This window comes from Chiloscyllium plagiosum, chromosome 7 (genome assembly GCF_004010195.1).
Source record: "Chiloscyllium plagiosum isolate BGI_BamShark_2017 chromosome 7, ASM401019v2, whole genome shotgun sequence".
In the NCBI taxonomy this organism is placed as follows: Eukaryota; Metazoa; Chordata; class Chondrichthyes; order Orectolobiformes; family Hemiscylliidae; genus Chiloscyllium; species Chiloscyllium plagiosum.
In genome coordinates, this window is record NC_057716.1 from 101,237,374 (window position 1) to 101,259,548 (window position 22,175).

Sequence of the window (22,175 nt, forward strand, 5' to 3'; positions counted from 1 at the left end):
TCGGAGGCTGAGGGGTGACCTTATAGAGGTTTATGAAATCTTAAGAGGAATGGATAGGGTAAATAGACAAGGTAAATAGACGAGGTTTACAAAATTGAGGGGCATAGATAAGGTAAATAGACAAAGTCTTTTCCCTGGGGTTGGGGAGTCCAGAACTAGAGGGCGTAGGTTTAGTGTGAGAGGGGAAAGATATAAAAGAGACTTCAGGGGCAACGTTTTCACGCAGAGGGTGGTATGTGTATGGAATGAGCTGCCAGAGAATGTGTTGGAGGCTGGTACAATTGCAACATTTAAGAGGCATTTGGATGGGTATATGAATAGAAAGGGTTTGGGAGGGATATGGGCCGGGTGCTGGCAGGTGGGACTAGATTGGGTTGGGATATCTGGTTGGCATGGACGGGTTAGACCGAAGTGTCTGTTTCCATGCTGTACATCTCTATGACTGTATTAAAGATCATGGAGTAAAAGCAGGCATATGGAGTCAATCCCAAGAGCTGGGTTTGTGCACAGGTGTTCCACAAAAAAAAGTACAGGAAATCAATATTTGCCCATCTGTATTCTTTTTACGTTCTAGGTGATGGAATAAATATTGATACTAAAATAAATTACAATGCTTTTTTTAAGCAGGAAATGTGGCTGCCAAATTTGACCATAAATGTGACATAAATGGGCGGTACGGTGGCACAGTGGTTAGTACTGTTGCCTCTCAGCGCCAGAGACCCGGGTTCATTTCCCGCCTCAGGCGACTGACTGTGTGGAGTTTGCACATTCTCCCCGTGTCTGCGTGGGTTTCCTCCGGGTGCTCTGGTTTCCTCCCACAGTCCAAAAATGTGCTGGTTAGGTGAATTGGCCATGCTAAATTGCCCGTAGTGTTAGGTGAAGGGGTAAATGTAGGGGAATGGATCTGGGTGGGTTGCGCTTCGGCGGGTCAGCGTGGACTTGTTAGGCCGAAGGTCCTGTTTCCACACTATAAGTAATCTAATCTAATCTCTAATCTAATTGCTCGATAATCAGTTTAGTTGATTAAGTTTAAATACTGATTGGATCACCAGTGATATTCCTTTTCTCTGAAACAGTGCCATGGGATCTTTCACATTAATCTGACAGCGCACATCACAACATAACCTTTCTCCAAAAGACACAGTTATCTATCAACCCAGTTCCAGTTTGTAAGCTTAAGTCTCTGGAGTTGGGTTTTGATTTCACAGGCTCTGGACTCAGAGACAAGAATGCAACATACAGACCAAATATTGTCACTCACTGTCTGTGTTCAGATGTGGTGAACAGTCAGCAACAGGGGAGAGATGGAAAATGCCGAGCATCCTGAGGCTGCACCCTAATTTAATTCAGCTGCATCAGGCTTGGGAAAGTCAGGAAGGTAAATGAGCATGTTTCCGTTTTGATCTTAAATTCCTTATCGAGTTATTTCAATGATACCTTAGTCACACCCCTCTTTTTCAGGGCAATTCAGGTTGAGCAATATATGTTGGCCTATCCGACAGCACTCACATCATGTCAAAGAATAAGGTTTTAAAAAGCAGAAACATTTCACTCATGAGTTCCATACAAAAGGTTAATGATTGAGAGGTTAGAACATATTCCACGTTACCTGCATCTGATCTGGTTGGATAACGAACCCACCCTGAAATATGAGCAAAAATGTTAATGGCTGTGTGTAATGAGGAAGCTTTGGTAAGATCTTTTCTAGTTACTGTGATAACTCCGAGAGAGGTACAGATTCTCATTTAAATTACTCACAAAGTTGGAATTCATTCTGGCAGCCTGCAGAGTCCATCGTGATCCCTGAGTAAAAATTAGCACAAAGTTATTGGTCGATTTGAGATGTTAAAACGCTCATTGTTTGCAGAACCTCAGGCCACTCCGAGTTACGGCGGAGCCAACAAACCACTTTGAAAGACAACAATTGTTACATTGTAGGAAACCTGCAGTTTGTGCACAGCAAGCTCCCACAAACCGAGGTACCGGTCCGCATTACCTGCTGAGTTAAAACGCTGGAGAAAACTCAGCAGGTCTGGCAGTGTCTGTGGAGAGGGTAACGGAGTAACCACTCTTACCTGTTTTACTCTATGACACAAAAGACAAGATTGATCTCTGTTTAGTAAACTACTGCCCCCTGCGAACTGACCACACTTACAGAGTTTTGCGAAAGGGAAAAAAAAACACCAAGACCACCAAAGGCTATGCTGCTCTGCTTATAAATTGTGGCATGTGATTATTTATGACCTCCTTATGGAGAGTTAATAAATCTGGAATTTAAAGTCTTGAAACTGTGATCAATTGTAATAAAAACTGACTGCTTTACTAATGTCTTCCAGGGAAGCTGACCTTCCAACCTTTAGCTGGTCAGGCCTATGTGTGACTCCAGACCCACAGCAATGTAATTAACTCTTAGCTGCCTTCTGAAATGGCCAGAGCAAACTGTTCATAGAGTCATACAACATGGAAATCGAGACTTCAATCCAATTGGTCCATGCCAACCATTTTCCCAAACTAAATTAGTCCCACCTGCCTGCACTTGGTCCATATCACTCCAAACCTTTCCTATTCATGAATTTATCCAAATGTCTTTTGAATGCATCCATCATTTTCTCTGGCAGTTCATTCTACACATGAACCACTGGCTGTGCAAATAAATTACCCCTCATGTCCTTTTTAAACCTTTCTCCTCTCACCTTAGCAATATGCCCTTTAGTTTTGAACTCTCCCACCCTAGGGAAAAGACCCTTGCAATTTACCTTATCTGTGCCCCTCATGATTTTATAAACCTCAATAAGGTCACCATTCAACCTCCTACTCTCCATTGAAAAAGTCCCAGTCTATTTCAGTCTATTTTTATAACTCAAGCCCTCCATTCCTGGCAGCATTCTGGTAAGTCTTTTCTGAACCCTCTCCAATTTAATAATATCCTTCCTATAGCAGGGCGACCTGAATTCCACACAGTACTCCAGAAGAAGCCTCACCAATGTCCTGTACAGCCTCAACATGATGTCCCAACTCCTGGACTATTCATTTCAGGGGCAAGGTGCACTGATTCTCAAATGAGGTTGGTTTATTAACAGTTGTGGCAGGATTTGACGCACCCACAGCAATAAACCAGGTGTTTGGATTACTAAATGAGGGATATTGCCAATATACCACTGCCTCCCAGGGTAGGCCATCATGGTCTACCATGTACCTTGCCCACATGCTGTGACCCCCATTTACTGCAGTTAATGGCTGCAGGGTGAAGTCCTTAAGTGGTCATTCTTGAATCTTTCTGTCCCAGATCTAATCTTTGGTGGGAGTGGGGGTTGAATTGGGCTGACAATGGGCCTTTCAACCCCAGAAATGATGCACTTGTGAATGGAAACAAAGGGCACTGTTCAAATATAACAAAGTCTTATATTTAAGACAGAGATGAGGAAGAAATCTTTCTTCTCTTAAAGGGTCATGGTGTTTTGAACTCTCTTCTCCAGCGAACAGTAGAAGGGCATTGAATATTTTTAAGGTGGAGGTAGATTGATTCTTGACTAATACAGGAGTCAGTTTGTTATAGGGAGTGGATAGGAATGTGGAGTTGAGGCCAGAATCAGATAGACCATGATCTTATAGACTGGAGCAGCAAGCTAGAAGGGCAGAACGGCCTGCTCTTGCTCCACGTTCATATGTTTGCAGTTTTCAGTATCCCCTACTCCTCAAACCACTCTCAGGTGTAGGGGGGGCAGGGGGAAGGGAATTAAATCGGAACACAGCCATTTTTGGAATACCGCATGTAATTCTGGTCTCCCTGCTAGAGGAAAGATGTTGTGAAACTTGAAATGGTGCAGAAAAGAACTACAAGGATGTTGCCAGGATTGAAGGGTTTGAGCTATAGGGACAGGCTAGATAGGCTGGGGCTGTTTTCCCTGGAGCGTCAGAGGCTGAGGGGTGACCTTACAGAGGTTTACAAAATCATGAGGGGTGTGGACAGAGTGAGTAGCCAAGGTCTTTTTCCAAGGTTCGGGGAGTCCAAAACTAGAGGGCATAGGTTTAAGGTGAGCAGGGAAATATTTAAAATGGGCAATGTTTTCACGCAGAGAGTTGTGCGTGTATGGAATGAGCTGCCAGAGGAAGTGGTGGAGGCTGGTACAATTACAACATTTAAACATAGAACATAGAACAGTACAGCACAGAACAGGCCGTTCAGTCCACGATGTTGTGCCAACCATTGACCCTCATGTATGCACCTTCAAATATCTGTGACCATATGCATTGCCAGCAGTCTCTTAAATGTCCTCAATGACCTTGCTTCCACAACTGCTGCTGGCAACGCATTTAAAAGGCATCTGGATGGATATATGAATAGGAAAGTTTTAGAGGGATCTGGACCAAATGTTGGCAAATAGGACTAGATTAATTTTGGATATTTGCTTGACATGGACGAGTTGGACCGAAGGGTCTGTTTCTGTGCTGTACGACTCTTAGTAAACAAAGAAAATACTATATAAAGGCTCAGCAGAGCACTAAAGCAAGTAAAGGGTATGATATTGACTTAAAGGGCCATTACATGTTTAAAAACGCCACAAAGTCCTGGACTAATAACTTGAACATGATTCAAATGGAAACTTATGACCCCTGGACTCCTTTCAGTTTAATTTAGTCAAATGTTTAAGGTCTGGCTAATGCCCTGTAATCTTAAATTCTGAATCTACAACTTGGTTGCAAGTTTCATTTGTCACAAAACTAAGCCCAGCATTAAAGTAGCACTGAGGTCCTGCAAGTCATTTCAGTCAGGGAGTAATATCACCTTATCCCAGCGCAAGTTAAATCCGGACAATGTGGGAGAGGGCGATGCTGGGGGTTTGCCTACTTTACAGTCGCTCTCAAGGTTACTAGACAGGAAAATCCGAAAAGCTGTAAACTCACTCTTGCCTGCTTTACTCTATCTCACACAAGTCAGGACTGACCCCTGTTAGGAAGCCACTGTTCCCTGCAAAAAGGCCAAACTTAAAGTGTTTTGCAAAAGAAGAAAAAGCGAGGGGAGGAAAGGCTTTCTCACACATCAGTTTGTAGTTAGGCTATGGAATGCTCTGCCCGGAAATGTGGTGCAGGCTGGTTCAGTTGAGTCATTTGAGAGGTCATCATTTAATAAGGAACAATGTGCAGGATTAGCGGGCAAGAAGATGGTGATTGGCACTAAATCAGAATGTACAGGAATCGGGGGCAGACACAATGGGTTCTGCACCATAACATTCTGTGAAATTTTACTGAGTGTCTGGCCAGTTTTTCCTCAAAGTGTAGCCCTTGCATATTTCTTGCAGTAGCACACAAGTGGTCCTTGAAGTGGAACACGGCCAGCACAGTATTTTCCAGGTTGATGTGCAGCCATGAACTTCACTAATTAGCAAACATGTTGGTCATCATTCCCAAACCTCATTAGAACAGACTCCGAACAACACAAATGATTTAAAATTGACAGCACAGAAGCCAGTGTAGCAGCACGGTGGCTCAGTGGTTAACACTGCTGCCTCACAGCACCAGGAACCCAAGTTTGATTCCAGCCTTGGGTAATCTCCCTCCTATCAGAAGGATGATGTGAAACTTGAAAGGGCTCAGAAAAGATTTACAATGATGTTACCAGGGTTGGAGTGTTTGACCTACAGGAATAGGCTGGAGCATCAAAGGCTGAGGGGTGACCTTATAGAGGTTTATAAAATCATGAAGGGCATGGATAGGGTAAATAGACAAGGTCTTTTTCCTGGGATGGGCGAGTCCAGAACTAGAGGACATACATTCAGGGTGAGAGGAGGAAAATTTAAAGGTGACCTAAGGGGCAACCTTTTCACACAGAGGGTGGTACGTGTATGGAATGAGCTGCCAGAGGAAGTGGTGGAGGCTGGTATAATTACAACATTTAAAAGGCATCTGGATGGGTATATGAATAGGAATGGTTTAGAGGGATATGGGCCAAGTACTGGCAAATGGGACTAGATTAGGTTAGGATATCTGGTCGGCATAGACAAGTTGGTCTGAAGAGTCTATTTCCGTGCTGTACATCGCTATGACTCTATGATTGTTGGAATTTACACATTCTCCTTGTGACTGTGTGGGTTTCCTCTGGGTGCTCTGGTTTCCTCCCACAGTGCAAAGCTGTGTGGGTTAGGTGAATTGGCCAGGCTAGTATCCAGGGTGTGCAGGTTAGATGGATTAACCATGGGAAATGTGGGGTGATAGGGTAGGGAGGTGGATCTGGGTGGGGTGCTCTTTGGTGTGGCCCTGATGGCAAATGGTCCCCTTCGGCACTGCAGGGATTCCATGATTTATGTTCCAAGCATTCTCCTACTTTATCATTCCATTCTATTGGAGTGCCCACCTATTCTTTCCTAACTCATGTACTTCTGTAACTTCTTCTGAAATATTACATCCAGACCCAGGGTGTGGTTTCCCAATTTGTTACCGTTCCAAATGGGATTCCCCAAACCATTAGCTTTCACGTGCGAGGTGATGAACTGGCTTCCCCCTTCTTTTTTACTCTGACCTTCTGCCAACTGATCACAAGAAGACTAATTTTTTTTTAAACTCACATCACTTCCTTTGGGGATACCATTCTCCCAGATCCAAATGTTTCTATCTTTCCTATTTTTTTAAAGAGAAGCCGATTTAATCAGGCTTACTTGAATGAGCAAAAGGATTGTGTTCATTGATTATTAAACATGAGAAGAAATACTAACACAACACTCGCAGACACAGAATAGAAAAGTAACTGTGGTGAGTCTAAAAAGTGCAGATAATTGAACATTGCAATGGAAGTTACCAATAGTGTTGGTATTGACAGTTACACAATCAGCCTCACAGTCTTGTTTGAAGAAATTTTTGTATTTCTGATTCGTTTTAGCACTCAGAGCAAGACAGAGTTTTGTTATTCTGTTTCCTTTCTTCTGGTTTGTAGCACTTGGAGTGATGGAACGTCCTTACCTGTAACCCAGGGGTGACGAGGGAATATTTCTTCAACTGTGACTTTCACAGCATGCTAACACTCCCTAAGCTGGTATATACAAGAGAATTCAGTCTCACGAATCCCTTCCAGTAGAGATTTTATTTTTTCTTAAACCCCGTCATTGTGTATTCTTCAAAGGGAAAAGTACAAAATGTGTTTGCAGTTTGTGACAAAATCCACAGGGAGTAATTTGCTGTTGAGAAGACAGTTGTCAGGATGGGTGTTCTGGCCTCATCTTTTTCAGTTATGAGACCATAGGCCTCTTCTGGAATACTGTGTACAGTTCTGGTCACCCTGTTGTAGGAAGGATATTATGAAGGTGGGGACGGTTCAGGAGGAAGTTGCCAGGAATGGAGCGTTTGCGTTATAAGGTGAGGCTGGCTAGACTAGGACATTTATCGCTGGAGCTCAGGAGGTTGAAGGGTGACATTATTAAGGTTTACAAAATCATGAGGGGTATAGATAAGGTGAGTAGCAGGTTTTTTTCCCCTCAATACGGAGTTTCAAGATTAGGTGGCGTATTTTTAAGTTGAGATGAGAAAGATTTAAAAGGGACCTGAGAAGCATCTTTTTCATATGTGGAATGAACTGCCAGAGGATGCAGCTGCAGTTACAACATCTAAAATACATTAGGATAGTTACTTGAATAGGAGAAAGTGAGGACTGCAGATGTTGGAGTACCAGAGTTGAAAATGTGGTGCTGGAAAAACACAGCAGGCCAGGCAGCATCCGAGGAGCAGGAGAATCGACGTTTCGGGCCTGAAGAAGGCTTATGCCCGAAACGTCGATTCTCCTGCTTCTTGGATGCTGCCTGGCCTGCTGTGTTTTTCCAGCACCACATTTTTCAACTCTAGTTACAAGAATAGGAAAGGTTTAGAGGGATATAGGCCAAATGTAGACAAATAGGACCAGTTTAGTTTGGGAAACCTGGTTGGTATGGTTAAAGTGATGTTTCTATGTTGTACAACTCTATGACTCCATCATAGTTCTGTCTGTTTGACTTGCTACTTCCCCCTTTTGAAGGTTGGCGTTTAAAATTCCCTCAAGGTGTGACAATCCATGAGTCTCTCTCTCTCTCTCTCTCTCTCTTTCCAGATCACCATTTATGTGCGTAGCCATATTTAAATATATTAGCCCACTTTGAAAATTACATTTTAAAATTATAAATTAAAATCAGGACAGGGTTCTGACCTGGAGTCATGACTTTGTTTCTCTCTGCACAGATGCTGCCAGACCTGTTGGGTTCCTCCAGCATGCTCTGTGTTTGTTTCACGACACTGTCAATTAATACCTTAAATAACAAAGGGCTAGGCACAAAGCTGACGGAGTGAAAGTTCCACCAAATAAACAAGGCCCTTCAACTCAAAGGGTGGGCGGTACCTGTAACATTTTATTTGATAAAGGTGGTGGAAACAGATTGCATGACAGAATTTAAAAGGGAGTTGGATAGGTTCTTGAAGTTGAGGAACTTTTGGTGACAGACAACAATCGGGGATGCAGAGTACACATGATGGACTGTCTGTTACAGACCTGACAGGCCAAATTGCCTCTTCTCTACTGCATACCTTACAGTGACTCCATAATTACTCATATGGTGCATGTTTTCAAGACATCTGAGATAGAAACATAATCATGGAGAATAGGAACAGGCATGGGCCATTCAGCCCTTCAAGCCTGCTCCACTATTCAATATGTTCATGGCTACTCATCCAACTCCATCCCTTGTTAACACTTTGTATCCTTAGATCCCTTTAGCCCTAAGAACTATATGTAACTCCTTCTTGAAAAAATCCAATGTTTGGCCTTAACTGCTTTCTGTAATAGGTTCACCACTCTCTGGGTGAAGAAATGCCTCTCCATCTCAATCCTAAATGGCCTACCTCATATCCTTAGAATGTGACTTCTGGATTTGGACTCCCCAGTCATCAAAAATGTCATGCCTGTGTTTATCCTGTCCATTCCTGTCATAATTTTATAGGTTTCTATGAGACTCCCCCCTCGGTCTTCTAAACTCCAGTGAATATAGAACTAACATCAGCCCACACAGGAATCAATCTGGTAAATCTTTGATGCACTCCCGCCATGGCTGGTACATCCTTCCTCAGATAAGGAAACTAAAACTGCACACGATACTCCAGGTGTGGTCTGACCAAGATACCGCAATTGCAGCAAGACAACCTTGCTCCTGTACTCAAATCCTCTCCCTGTGAAGGTCAACATACCATTTGTTTTCTTCAGTGTTTGATGCACTGCCATGTTTCTGTCCTGTACTTGCCCTTCCTCATTTGGGAAAATGTGCCTCCTTCTTGCGTTGCCTTGGTTTACCATGAAGTCATGCACTGGGTTTATCATCTGTGTTGCCCATTACCAGGTGTTGCACTCTTCACAGTCTTCCATTGAGGTAAAACAGCTCACAAATTTGATTGAGTTTGATTGAGGAAGTAACAAAGAGGATTGATGAGGGCAGAGCGGTAGATGTGATCTGTATGGACTTCAGTAAGGCGTTCAACAAGGTTCCCCATGGGAGACTGATTAGCAAGATTAGATCTCACAGAATACAGGGAGAACTAGCCATTTGGATATAGAACTGGCTCAAAGGTAGAAGACAGAGGGGGTGGTGGTGGTGGAGGGTTGTTTTTCAGACTGGAGGCCTATGACCAGTGGAGTGCCACAAGGATCAGTGCTGGGTCCTCTTTTTTTTGTCATTTACATAAATGATTTGGATGTGAGCATAAGAGGTACAGTTAGTAAGTTTGCAGATGGAGGTGCAAGAAATGGAGGTGTAATGGACAGCAAAGAGGGTTGCCTCAGATTACAACAGGATCTTGACCCAATAGGCCAATGGGCTGAGAAGTGGCAGATGGAATTTAATTCAGATATATGTGACGTGCTGCATTTTGGGAAAGCAAATCTTAGCAGGACTTATACACTTAATGGTAAGGTCCTAGGGAGTGTTGCTGAACAAAGAGACCTTGGAGTGCAGGTTCATTGCTCCTTGAAAGTGGAGTCGCAGGTATGTAGGATAGTGAAGAAGGCATTTGGTATGCTTTCGTTTATTGGTCAGAGTATTGAGTACAGGAGTTAGGAGGTCATGTTGCGGCTGTACAGGACATTGGTTAGGCCACTGTTGGAATATTGCATGCAATTCTGGTCTCCTTCCTATCGGAAAGATGCTGTGAAACTTGAAAGGGTTCAGAAAAGATTTACAAGGATGTTGCCAGGGTTGGAGGATTTGAGCTATAGGGAGAGGCTGAACAGATTGGGGCTGTTTTCCCTGGAGCGTCAGAGGCTGAGGGGTGACCTTATAGAGGTTTACAAAATTATGAGGGGCATGGATAGGGCAAATAGGCAAAGTCTTTTCCATGGGGTCGGGGAGTCCAGAACTAAAAGGCATAGGCTTAGGGTGAGAGGGGAAGGATATAAAAGAGATGTAAGGGGCAACTTTTTCACACAGAGGGTGGTACGTGTATGGAATGAGCTGCCAGAGGAAGTGGTGGAGACTGGTACAATTGCAACATTTAAGAGGCATTTGGATAGGTATATGAATAGGAAGGGTTTGGAGGGATATGGGCCAAGTGCTGGCAGGTGGGTTGGGATATCTGGTTGGCATGGACGGGTTGGACCGAAGGGTCTGTTTCCATGCTGCACATCTCTATGACTCTAAGTTTCTCAAACCCACATTCATCGTTCAGGCTGGTGGAGCACAATTCCTTTTCCAAATGTGTTAACTCCTCCTAACTGGTCAGAGCCATTGTTTATTCAGTGATTACCAACCAAACCCAAGAAGAATCAGCTCTTTACCTGTTGGTCAAACAGTGCCCAGAACATTGGAAGTGGAAGATAGAGGAACAGAACCCGGGTAACCATCTTAATTTCTTCAATCACATGCTTCTGTAAGAAATGAACATTTAAAAATGAGTTTATCTGTATTTATTAGTAAATGGAATTATTTCAAAAAAATGTTCTGCATTCAAAGAATTCAACAAAAGGAGTGTGACGTAACTGGATATTTTTCCCTTGCCCAGTCAAGCCAATGTTCCCGTTTCGGATAGTTTTTGCTGCGGTGTCTCCAGCGATTGGCTATCGAAAACTGGAAGAGAAGACAATTCTTTTTTAAAAGGTGGCCCCAGATTGAACTTTCAGTCTGAAAATGATCAGAGAATTAGGACAAAATACCCATATTGTATAAAAGATGTTGGACTGCATTGGAGTGCCCCATTCCTGATGAAGGGCTTATGCCCGAAACATTGATTCTCCTGCTCCTCGGATGCTGCCTGACCGGCTGTGCTTTTCCAGCGCCACACTCTTCGACTCTGATCTCCGGCATCTGCAGTCCTCACTTTCTCCTTGAAGATTGCACTGGGCCTACTTTGAATCCATCTAATGTTTTAAATGATACTTGAAACTTGTACATCTAAGGTACAAAGGGTAATTTTATTGAGATGAAAATTTAAATTTAAGTGTAAATACCCATCAAATTAGGCTGCTCGCAGATCCTGGGAATTTTCTGTCTTCCTGAATCAAAGTCCCTGGTAACCAATATCCCACTTTTTGGAATTCTTATGCAACCAGTGAACAGTACGAGTCGTTTTCCTCACTCGGAACTGACTGCTTGATTGCATCTCTCTCTCTCTCTCTCTCTCTCCTTTTTGATTAGACCTCTCTGATGGTATTGATGAGCAGTCTTGGTCACAACTGGCTGACCTCTCCGCCTCCTGATGCTGCCTGGCTTGCTGTGTTCTTCCAGCCTCCTGCTTGTTCCAGCATCTGCAGTTTTTTTTGTCTCTAACAGTCATGTAACCAGCAGCTCCCTCACACTCACCCATTCCCTGTGTGTGTGTTGGGTACTGGGGAGTTCACTTTCGGGGCTCCAATGTCTGACTCCATCGGTGGAAAGAGAAACAATGTTAACATTTCAAGTCCGCATGACTTAGAAGAGTCATATCAGCCACAAAATATTAACTCTGCCTGTCTCTGAAACTGCTGAGTTTCTCCAGCGCTCTCTGTTATTATTTGAGATCTCCAATATCTGCTGTATTAGAACTTAATGGCATAAGACCACAAGAAGTAGGAACAGCAGTAGGCCATTTGGCCCTTCAATGTCTAATCCTACATTCCTCCTGCCCACTTTCTTACCATTTCCCCATAATCTTCGATTCCCTTACTGATCAAGATTCTATCTCAGTTTTAAATATTCACAAGGACTCTGCCCCACAGCTCTCTCTAGCAAGGAACTCCAAAGACACACAACCCTCTGAAAGAAGAAATTTCCCTTCATCTCAGTCCTAAATTGGCGCTCCTTAATTCTGAGACTGTGGCCTCTGGTCTCCCATAAGGGGAAGCTTCCTCTCAGCATTTACCCTGTTAAGCCCCTTAAGTATCATGTTCGTCTTAATTAGATTACCTCTCATTGTTTTAAATTGTGCTTTTATTCAAATCCTTGGACTTTTCAGCATGTCTCCAGAGTCTTGCTTCTCCAATTTCCAAGTAAATAATCATAGATTTGCAGATTTTTTTCAGAACTCAGTGTGAGCCTTTGGCCCTCCATGTTGAGCTGACTCTTTCGAAGAGCCATCCAATTTTAATCCCAGACTTGAGCTAAGGCTGTTCTCGTTAGGAGCAGAGCACACTACAGCTCTATCCTTCAATCTGTGCCCAGAGGGATGTCTCAACCATAGATCACACCATCCACCATGGAGTAGGTTCTGAGTTGTAATGGGGACCGACCCCATGTGGTCAGTACCAATGGAACTCACACTGCGCATCCTACCAAATGAGCCAAACAATATCCCCTCATAGGGACCTCAGGTTGCTATGGGAATGTAGACTTTTAGATGTATCTTGTAGCCTGGAATTATGGAGTGATGTTTGAAGCTCTACTCTACTTCCCATTATGTGGTTGACCATAGATTCATAGAGATGTACAGCACGGAAACAGACCCTTCGAACCAACCCGTCCATACCAACAAGATATTCTAACTGCCTTCTTCTTCTTGAACCGTTGCAGTCCACTTGCTGTGGGTTGACCCACAATGCAACTCGGGACAGAATTACAGGAGTTTTACCCAGTGATAGTGAAGGAACATATTTCCAAGTCAGGATGATGAGTGGCTTGGAGGGAAACTTGAAGGTGGTGGTGTTCCCATGTATCTGTTGCCCTTGTCCCTCTAGATAGATGTGTTCATGCATTTGGAAGATGCTGTCTGAGGATGTTTGGTGAATCTTTGCTGTGCATTTTGTAGACAGTAGACACTGCTGCTACTGAGCTTTGGTAGTGGAGTGAGTGGATGCTTGTGGATGTAGTGCAAATCAAGCGGGCTGCTTTGTCCTGATGGTGTCAAGATTAGAGTGGAGCTGGAAAAGTCCTGATGAAGGGCTTTTGCCTGCAACGTCGATTCTCCTGCTCCTCGGATGCTGCCTGACCTGCTGTGCTTTTCCAGCACCACTCTAATCTTGACTCTGATCTCCAGCATCTACAGTACCTACTTTTGCCTTGTCCTGGATGGTGTCAAGCTTCAGTGTTGTTGGGGCTGCACCCATTCATATGTCTTCAAAGAGCCAGCACAGAGCAGACAAACTGAATAGCCTTCTCCACAACAGTGGGGTTGATCGCTGACAGCAGTAAGTATTGGCAGCTCATTTAACCAGAAGGAGTCACTTTGAGGAACAGTAGAAAGGGAGAGGGGGAAGGTTGTTCAGTAAACCGCTCCCGAAATTTAGAAACATAGTTTAAAATTTTCCAGGAGGCTTTGGTCCAGGATTTGGACCTGAAACTGATAGGAGGAAGTGAAACTATGAAGACGTGAGAAATCGGAATACAAATATGACTTTTTAGACAACACTGTGTCACACTGCAGTGCCTCAATGTAATACTTGAACACGAGAATTCTTAGGGATGAGCGAACATTCAAAAGGTTCATCCATTTCCTTCCCTAAATTTTCACAGTCGTATTTTGTCCTTCAAGGTTCCCTCTCCTACAAGAAACTATAGGATCCCTACAGTACGGAAACAGGACCTTCAGCTCAACAAATCCACACCAACCCTCTGAAGAGTAACCCATCCAGACCCATTCCCCTAACTAATGCACCCAAACAACACATCCCTGGGCACCATAGCATGGCCAATTCATCTAACCCACACGTCTTTAGACTGTGGGAGGAAACCCGCACAGATGGAAAGCAAATGTGCAACTCCACACAGACAGTCGCCTGAGGCTGGGATTGAACCCGGGTCTCCTGGCACTGTTAGGCAGCAGTGCTAACCACTCAGCCACCCTGTCACCCATACAAATGTGCAAATGCCTCTTGTATTCATTCAAAAATGATCACTTCAACTCTTTCCTGACTGATGTTGTGAAGTTACATTCTTGAGTAATAGTCCAGGCAGATTTGATTCAGTTGATAGAGTTGATAGCACTCCAGCTTCTGAATCACAATATTATAGGCTCAAAGTTCTTACTAGAAACTGAGTGTAAAAATCTACACTGACAGTCCTCAGTTTACAGTGCTGACAAATGGGCTGTCTTTCTCATGAGCTGTTAAACTCAAGACATACCTCCCTCGCAGGCAGATCATTAAATTATACAGTACAGAACAGGCCCTTCAATCCATCAGCTCTGCACCAGCAAAAAGAATTTGGGTTTGAGTTACAAGGAGAGGCTGGTTAGGCTGGGACTTTTTTCCCTGGAGCATAAGAGATTGAGGGTTGATCTTATAGAGGTTTATAAAATCAAGAGGGACATAAATAAAGTGAATGGCAGGTGTCTTTTCCCTAGAGAGGGGGATTTCAAAGATAGGGGGCATATTTTTAAGGTGAGAGGAGAACGATTTTAGAAAGACATAAGGGGCAACTTTTTTAAACTCAGAGAGTGGTTCACGAGTGGAATGAACTGTCAGAGGAAGTGATGGATATGAATACAGTTACAACATTTAAAAGACATTTACATAAGTACACGAATAAGAAATGTTTGGAGGGATGTGGGCCAAACGCAGGCAGGTGGGATCAGTTTTGTTTGGGATTATGGTTGGCATGGACCAAGGGGTCTGTTTCTGTATTGGGTGATGCTATGACTCTATGATACTTTCCAACACTTTTTAAGACATTTCAAATGCTCATCCAATTACTTTTTAAAGGTTATGAGCTTTCCTGTCTCTACTACTCTCCCTGGCAGTACATTTCAGATTCCCATCATCCTCTGGATGAAAACAAACATCCTCAAATCCCCCTCTAAATTTCCTGCCTTTCACCTTAAACTTATTCCTCCTTGTTGTTGACCCTTTGACTAAGGGGAACAGATGTTTTCTATTTACTGTGTCCATGCCCCTCAATACAATGTTCTTCTATAAGGTCCCCTCTCAACTTTTTCTGTTCCAAAGAAAGCAACCTGAGCTTATCCAGCCTCTCTTCACAGCTGAGATGTTCCATCCCAGGCACCATCCTGGTGAATCTCCTTCGCACCCCCTCCAGTGTAATCACATCCTTCCTATATGCACACCAGCTGAGTCCTAAGCAAAGTCTTGCACAGCTCCAACATAACTTCCCTGCTCTTATAATCAATGCCACAAATAATAAAGGCGAGTTGTCCTGTATGCCTTCTTAACTACTCTGTTGACCTGTCTTGTCTGCCTTCAGGAATTTGTGGATAAAGCCTGAATATCCCTCTGTTCTTCTGAGCTTCCTAGTGTCCTGCCATTCATTGAGTACTCCTTGAGTTGTTGCACCTTCCAATGTGCATCACCTCATATTTTCCAAGGTTAAATTCCAAAGCCCCAGATCTGCCCATCTGACCAATCCATCTATATCCTCCTGTCACCCAAGACCTTCTTTCTCACTTGGCCAATCTTCACATCATCCACAATCTTACATATAACCCCGCACATTTTCATCTACATTACTTACACATATCACAAACAATAGGAACCCAGCACTATTTCTATGGTATGCCACTGGACACTGGCCTCCACTTACACAAACAGCCATCTACCACCACCCTCTGTCTCCTCCCAAGAAGCCAGTTTTGGAACCAATATGCCAAGTTACCCTGGACCCTATGTGCTTTTACCTTCTTGATCAGTCTACCACGTAGGATGTGAATATCTCTATCACCCTTGATTCCCCACAGCAATGCTTTGAAGAGGAGGAGTGGGGTTTCACCCTGGCGTCCATACTTAGAACATAAAACAGTACAGCACAGTACAGGCCCTTGATGTTGCGCAAACATTTTATCCTACTCTAAGATCAAACTAACCTGCATACCCTTCATTTTGCTATCATCCATGTGCCTATCCAAGAATCGTTAAAATATCCCTAATGTATCTGACTCTACTACCACTGCTGGCAGTGCATTCCACGCACCCACTACTCCTTGAGTAAAGAACCTGCCTCTGACATCTCCGCTAAACCTTGTTCCAATCACCTTAAAATTATGCCCCCTTGTGATAGCCATTTCTGCTCTGGGAAAAAGTCTCTGGCTATCCACTCTATCTATGCCTTTCATCATCTTGTACACCTCTATCAAGTCATCTCTCACCCTTCTTCGCTCCAATGAGAAAAGTCCTAGCTCCCTCAACCTTTCTTTATAAGACATGCCCTCCAGTCCAGGCAGCATCCTGGTAAATCTCCTCTGTAACCTCTCTAAAGCTTCCACATCGTTCTTATAATGAGGCAACCAGAACTGAACACAATATTCAGTGGTCTAACCAGGGCTCTATAGAGCTGCAGCATAACCTCACAGCTCTTAAAATCTATCCCTCTGACCATGAAAACCAACACACCATTCACCTTCTTAACAATGCTATCAATTTAGGTAGCAACTTTGAGGGATCTATGGACGTGGACTCCAAGATCCCTCTGTTCCTCCACACTGCCAAGAATCCTGTCTTTAAGCCTGTAATTTGCATTCAAATTCAACCTTCTAAAATGAATCACTTCACACTTTTCCAGGTTGAACTCCAACTGCCACTTATCAGCCCAGCTCTGTATCCAGTCAATGTCCCATTGTAACCTACAACAGCCCTCCACAATACCCACAATTCCACCAACCTTTGTGTCATCGACAAACCTACTAACCCACCCTTCCACTTTCTCATCTAAGTCATTTATAAAAAATCACAAAGAATAGAGGTCCCAGAACACATCCCTGTGGAACACCATTGATCACAGAGCTCGAGGCTGAATAATTTCCACCTACTATCACCCTCTGTCTTCTCTGAGCCAGCCAATTCTGTGTCCAGATAGTCAAATTTCCCTGTATCCCATGCCTCCTTACTTTCTGAATGAGCCTACCATGGGGAAACTTATCAGACGCCTTGCTAAAATCCATGTACACCGCATCCACTGCTCTACCTTCATCAATGCGTTTTGTCACACCCTCAAAGAATTCAATAAGGTTTGTGAGACATGACATGCCCCTCACAAAGCCATGCTGACTATCTCAAATCAAACTATGGTTTTCCAAGTAATCATAAATCATGAATCACTTATCCCAAAGACAACACTCACAAATTAAGCAGGGCTAATTTCGAATTGCTCTTTGTGGAAGCTTGGTGCTCAATTTGGCGACCAGGTTTTCTACACCTTATAAGTCTCTCATTGGCTGTAAGGCACTTTGGGAAACCCTAAGGTCATGAAAAGATGCTATGCAAATCCAAGTTCCTTTCTATGAGCATGGAGCACAGTCCAGGTTGGTTTTGCAGTTGGGTACAGTTCCTCAGAATATTTGTCTCTCCATCAACCATGTCAGTTCTTCCAGATAGCGCCAACAACAGTGGATTATCAATTCCCCTCTCTGGGCATCAAATTGAGGTAGAACTTGGCTCCTACCAGTATTCAGACAAGTTGATAGCTGTTTATTTCAGGTCTCGTTGAGATGGTCATCTACGTTGCCCAGTATATTGGCACCAGTCCATAACTCAGCACTGCTCACCATGCTGGTCATATGTTTTACCTTGGGCCAACACACTTTCAGTTCTCAGCATGTTGGCAGCAACAATGAGAGTTGCCCTCTGATGTCCAGCTCTCCAAAGAAAACCTTCTATCGGAAACAGGCGACAGGAGAAGAGGGGACATCTTTGGTGACCCAGTAGAAAGGGGAAAGTGTTGAAGTGTGGCAATAATGGGATTACGTTTTGAGAGAGACAGTGGCTCAAATGACGATAAGACCTGGATGCAGATGTAGTCCACTCCATCATTCATTAAAATCATGGTTTATCTGACATCCTACCTTACCTCCATCACCCTTGATTCCCTACCCAAAATAACAAATGCTAGAGATCACAGCAGGTCAGACAGCATCCATGGAGAGACAGCAAGTTAATGCTCTGTGTCTGGATGATCCTTTACCAGAGCTAGCTGCATCTGCAGTATTTTGCTCCTACCCTTGATTCCTTGACTGATTATTGAAATAGCCTTCAACTGTTGAGCTACTCCATGATTTGAGGAGTTAGTACCCCAAAATCCAGAACTGCTGTACATAAAATAAGCTTCCTAACAATGAAGCTGTATTTAGGAATGTATGTTAATTATAAGGACAGGATTATCACTAAATTACTCCTGAGGCACTCACCCCAATACAGCTACACACTTCCACCAGTATGTTTCCTTGTGGGGGAAGTTTCTTGTATAGCCCACTTCCGGATATGAACACGACTAAACAAAAGGAAAAGATCATCAAATTACCGTTCGCATTTCTGCTGCAATTTCTCTTCTTGCTCTGCATCAGGGTATTTCCTCTTTCCACTCTCCCGTTTATAAACGGGAATATTTTTTGAACATCTAGAAGGCTGGACTCAATGCCAACCTTCCCAACTCATGTTGGCTATCAACCAGAATGACGAGACCAGACAGTACCTCATGGGAGCACCATCTGGAATCAAAGAGTGCTTCCAGTGTGGAAAGAGGCCATTCAGCCCATCGAACCTGCACCAACTGTCCGGATAACATCTCACCCAGACCCTGTACCTTATCCCCATAACCCCATATTTCCCATGGATAATCCCCTTAACCTGCACATTCCTACTCCTATGGGGAAATTTAGCATGGCCAATGCACCTACCCTAACATGCCTTTGGACTGTGGAAGGAAACTGGAGCACCCGGTCGAAACCCACAAAGAAACGGGGAGAATTTGCAAACTCCACACAGACAGTCACCCCAGGCTGGAATTGAACCCGGGTCCCAAGCAGTGTGTGGCAGCAGTGCTAACCACTGAACCACTGTGCAGCCCTTACCTCTGCTCAATGCCCAGTCCATGTTGTACAACACCCTAACTTAGCCACATATCAATATTGCTTCATCATTGTTGGGCCAAAATTTGCCACATCTGAGATTAGATTAGATTACTTTTTTTAGATTAGATTAGTTACAGTGTGGAAACAGCCCCTTCGGCCCAACAAGTCCACACCGTCCCTCCGGGGAGCAACCCACCCAGACCCATTCCCCTACATTTACCCCTACACCTAACATTATGGGCAATTTAGCATGGCCAATTCACCCTAACCTGCACAGTTTTTAGACTGTGGGAGGAAACCAGAGCAAACACGCAGACACGGGGAGAATGTGCAAACTCCACACAGACAGTTGAATTGAACCCGGGTCTCTGGCGCTGTGAGGCAGCAGTGCTAACCACTGTGCCACCGTGCCGCCGGCAGCAGTGCTAACCACTGTGCCACCGTGCCGCCCGTAAGGTTGGAACAATTCCTTGGAGTGATAGTTCAACAAAAGGACTGCTCTGGTCCATAAAGGTGTTCCCTCTCCTTCTCAAAGGATTGGCCATAAATGCGACCTTACCAGCGATGCCCACTCCTAAGATTAAATGAAAGTGGTCCTAAGTCCACAGCATGAACTGCATGAAATGCAGTTATCCTAAACTGCATGAAATGCAAATAATTGAGGCCATTGAACTATTGGATTGTCACTTCAGTCCATTGCTGAAGTTGGTGAGAAAGAAGGTTCGTGGTGCAGCACACGGAGTTTTGACTCCACGTCCACTTTGTGCTTCAATATCCACTAAAAGTTCCTGACGTTGTCTAAAGAAAGGGGATTGCCAGATTATCCCAGAAGTAGCAAACACGTGACACAACAATGGCTGACGTGCTGAGAGCAGTGTTACATCTCACCTAATGCAATCACCATTAGTGCAGCAGGAACACCAAAGGCAAGAGCGTAGCAGTCTCCACCAAAGCACTGAACTTCAGCTGGAAAACACAACAAGGCAATGTCAATGAGGATGGATATGCTGCATGACCTTTACAGAATCTGAAAAGTCTTATTATGTGAGCAGCAAGCAATGAATAAGATCTTCAAACAGAGAACACAAGGATCTGCATCAACTTCACATCATTTGAAAGCTAATTGAATTAACAGTTAACATACCCATAGTCAACACAATGTTTGGTCTCAGTTGGTTCCCTGAAAGTTCATATTAGAATTTTCCATTAGTTTATTCCAATTGGTCCTGTGATTCCTCAAGGAAGTTTCCCAGGAGACTATGACCCTACAGTGGGACTGAATGGTCTCTAGACATGACCCTCATGACATCCAAGGTTCAGTGATGGGCTTTTGCCCGAAACATCAATTTTTCTGCTCCTCAGATGCTGCCAGACCTGCTGTGCTTTTCCAGCACCACTCTAACCTAGATTCTGATTTCCAGCATCTGCAGTCCTCACTTTTGCCTAGGTTTCACGAACTGACAAACCATATTCTTCCTATCATTTTCATGTTAACCTGAATGGTTTAATTTTGTTGCACTCAATCCAATCTAGGCTGATATTTCAGTGTAGCCTTGAAGGAGTGCTGCACTGCCGATGGTGCAGTTCACTGGATGCAATGTTAAACATGGCTCCATTCGGCCTGTTACCATGATGGAGTGGATGTTAAAGACCAATGGGCACTACCTGAAGAATGGTACAGAGTTCACTGAGTGTGTCGGCTAACATTAATCCTCAACTAAACCTATGAGAGAATTTGGAGAAAGTGTGGACTGCAGACGCTGGAGCTCAGAGTCAGTCAGTTTTTCCAGCACTAGTCTCGACTATGAGAGAATTTGTAAGTAATCTTTCATCTGACTTCCGACTTCAATCGTGGTATAAATGACTGCACTGTTTGCTGACATAATATTCCAATGCTTCCAAAGGTGCATTTTTGACAAATATTAATTCAGCAACATACAGTATAGAAAATTTATACTGCTAAAGAAAATACACATTTTAATACAGAATTTGGTATTGCATAAGGCAATTAATGTCCTGGAGAGTGTTGCTGAACAAAGAGATTTTGGAGTGCAGGTCCATAGTAGCTTGAAAGTGGAGTTGTAGGTAGGCAGGGTACCATTTGTTATCGCTGCCTTTATTAGTCAGTACACTGAGTATAGGAGTTGGTATGTCATGTTACAACTGTACAGGTCAATAATTAGGCCACTTTTGGAATACTGCATTCAATTCTCATCTCCCTGCCATAGGAAAGATTTTGTGAAACTTGAAAGGGTTCAGAAAAGATTTACAAGGATGCTGCCAGGGTTGGAGGATCTGAGCTACAGGGAGAGGTTGAATAGGCTAGGGCAGTTTTCCTTGGAGTGTCGGAGGCTGAGGGGTGACCTTATAGAGGTTTATGAAATCTTAAGAGGAATGGATAGGGTAAATAGACAAGGTCTTTTCCCTGGGCCAGGGAATCCAGAACTAGGGGGCATAGGTTTAAGGTGAGAGGGGAAAGATATAAAAGGCACCTAAGGGACAACTTGTAGGGGAGGGGAGCTTGCAGGTGATGGTGTTCCTGTTTTTGCTGCCCTTGTCCTTCTAGATGGAGGTGATCATGGGCTTAGAAAGTGCTGTCGCAAGGACCTTGATGAATTTCTGCAATGCATTTTGTAGATGGTACACGCTGCTGCCACTATGTGTCAGTGGTAGAGGGAGTGCATGTTTGTGATGTGGTGCTTATCAAGTGGGCTGCTTTGTTCTGGAAAGTGTTATGTTTCTTCAGTGTTGTTGGAGTTGCATCCATCCAGGCAATTGAGGAGCATTCTATTTCACTGTAGAATCATCGAGTCATGGGGTCATACAGTGTGGAAACTAGCCCTTCAGCCCCATGCCAACCAGACTTCCTAAATTGAACTAGTCCCATTTGTTGGCATTTGGCCCATATCCCTCCAAACATTTGCTATCTATTTACCTGCCCAAACATATTTTAAATGTTGTAATTGTACACT

At 43.8% G+C, this 22,175-nt stretch overlaps 1 protein-coding gene across 1 annotated transcript in view; it reads right to left on the bottom strand.

The window, feature by feature from the left end:
• Positions 1-22,175, bottom strand: part of slc15a2 (solute carrier family 15 member 2) — a 106,770-nt gene that overhangs the window by 58,552 nt on the left and 26,043 nt on the right. Inside the window, exons 8-13 of the mRNA XM_043694517.1 lie at positions 20,092-20,169; positions 18,541-18,623; positions 10,980-11,066; positions 10,778-10,867; positions 1,759-1,803; positions 1,610-1,642 (exon numbers count right to left, since the gene is read on the bottom strand). Of these exons, the coding sequence (XP_043550452.1) occupies positions 1,610-1,642; positions 1,759-1,803; positions 10,778-10,867; positions 10,980-11,066; positions 18,541-18,623; positions 20,092-20,169 (416 nt within the window). The remainder of the gene's footprint in view (positions 1-1,609; positions 1,643-1,758; positions 1,804-10,777; positions 10,868-10,979; positions 11,067-18,540; positions 18,624-20,091; positions 20,170-22,175) is intronic.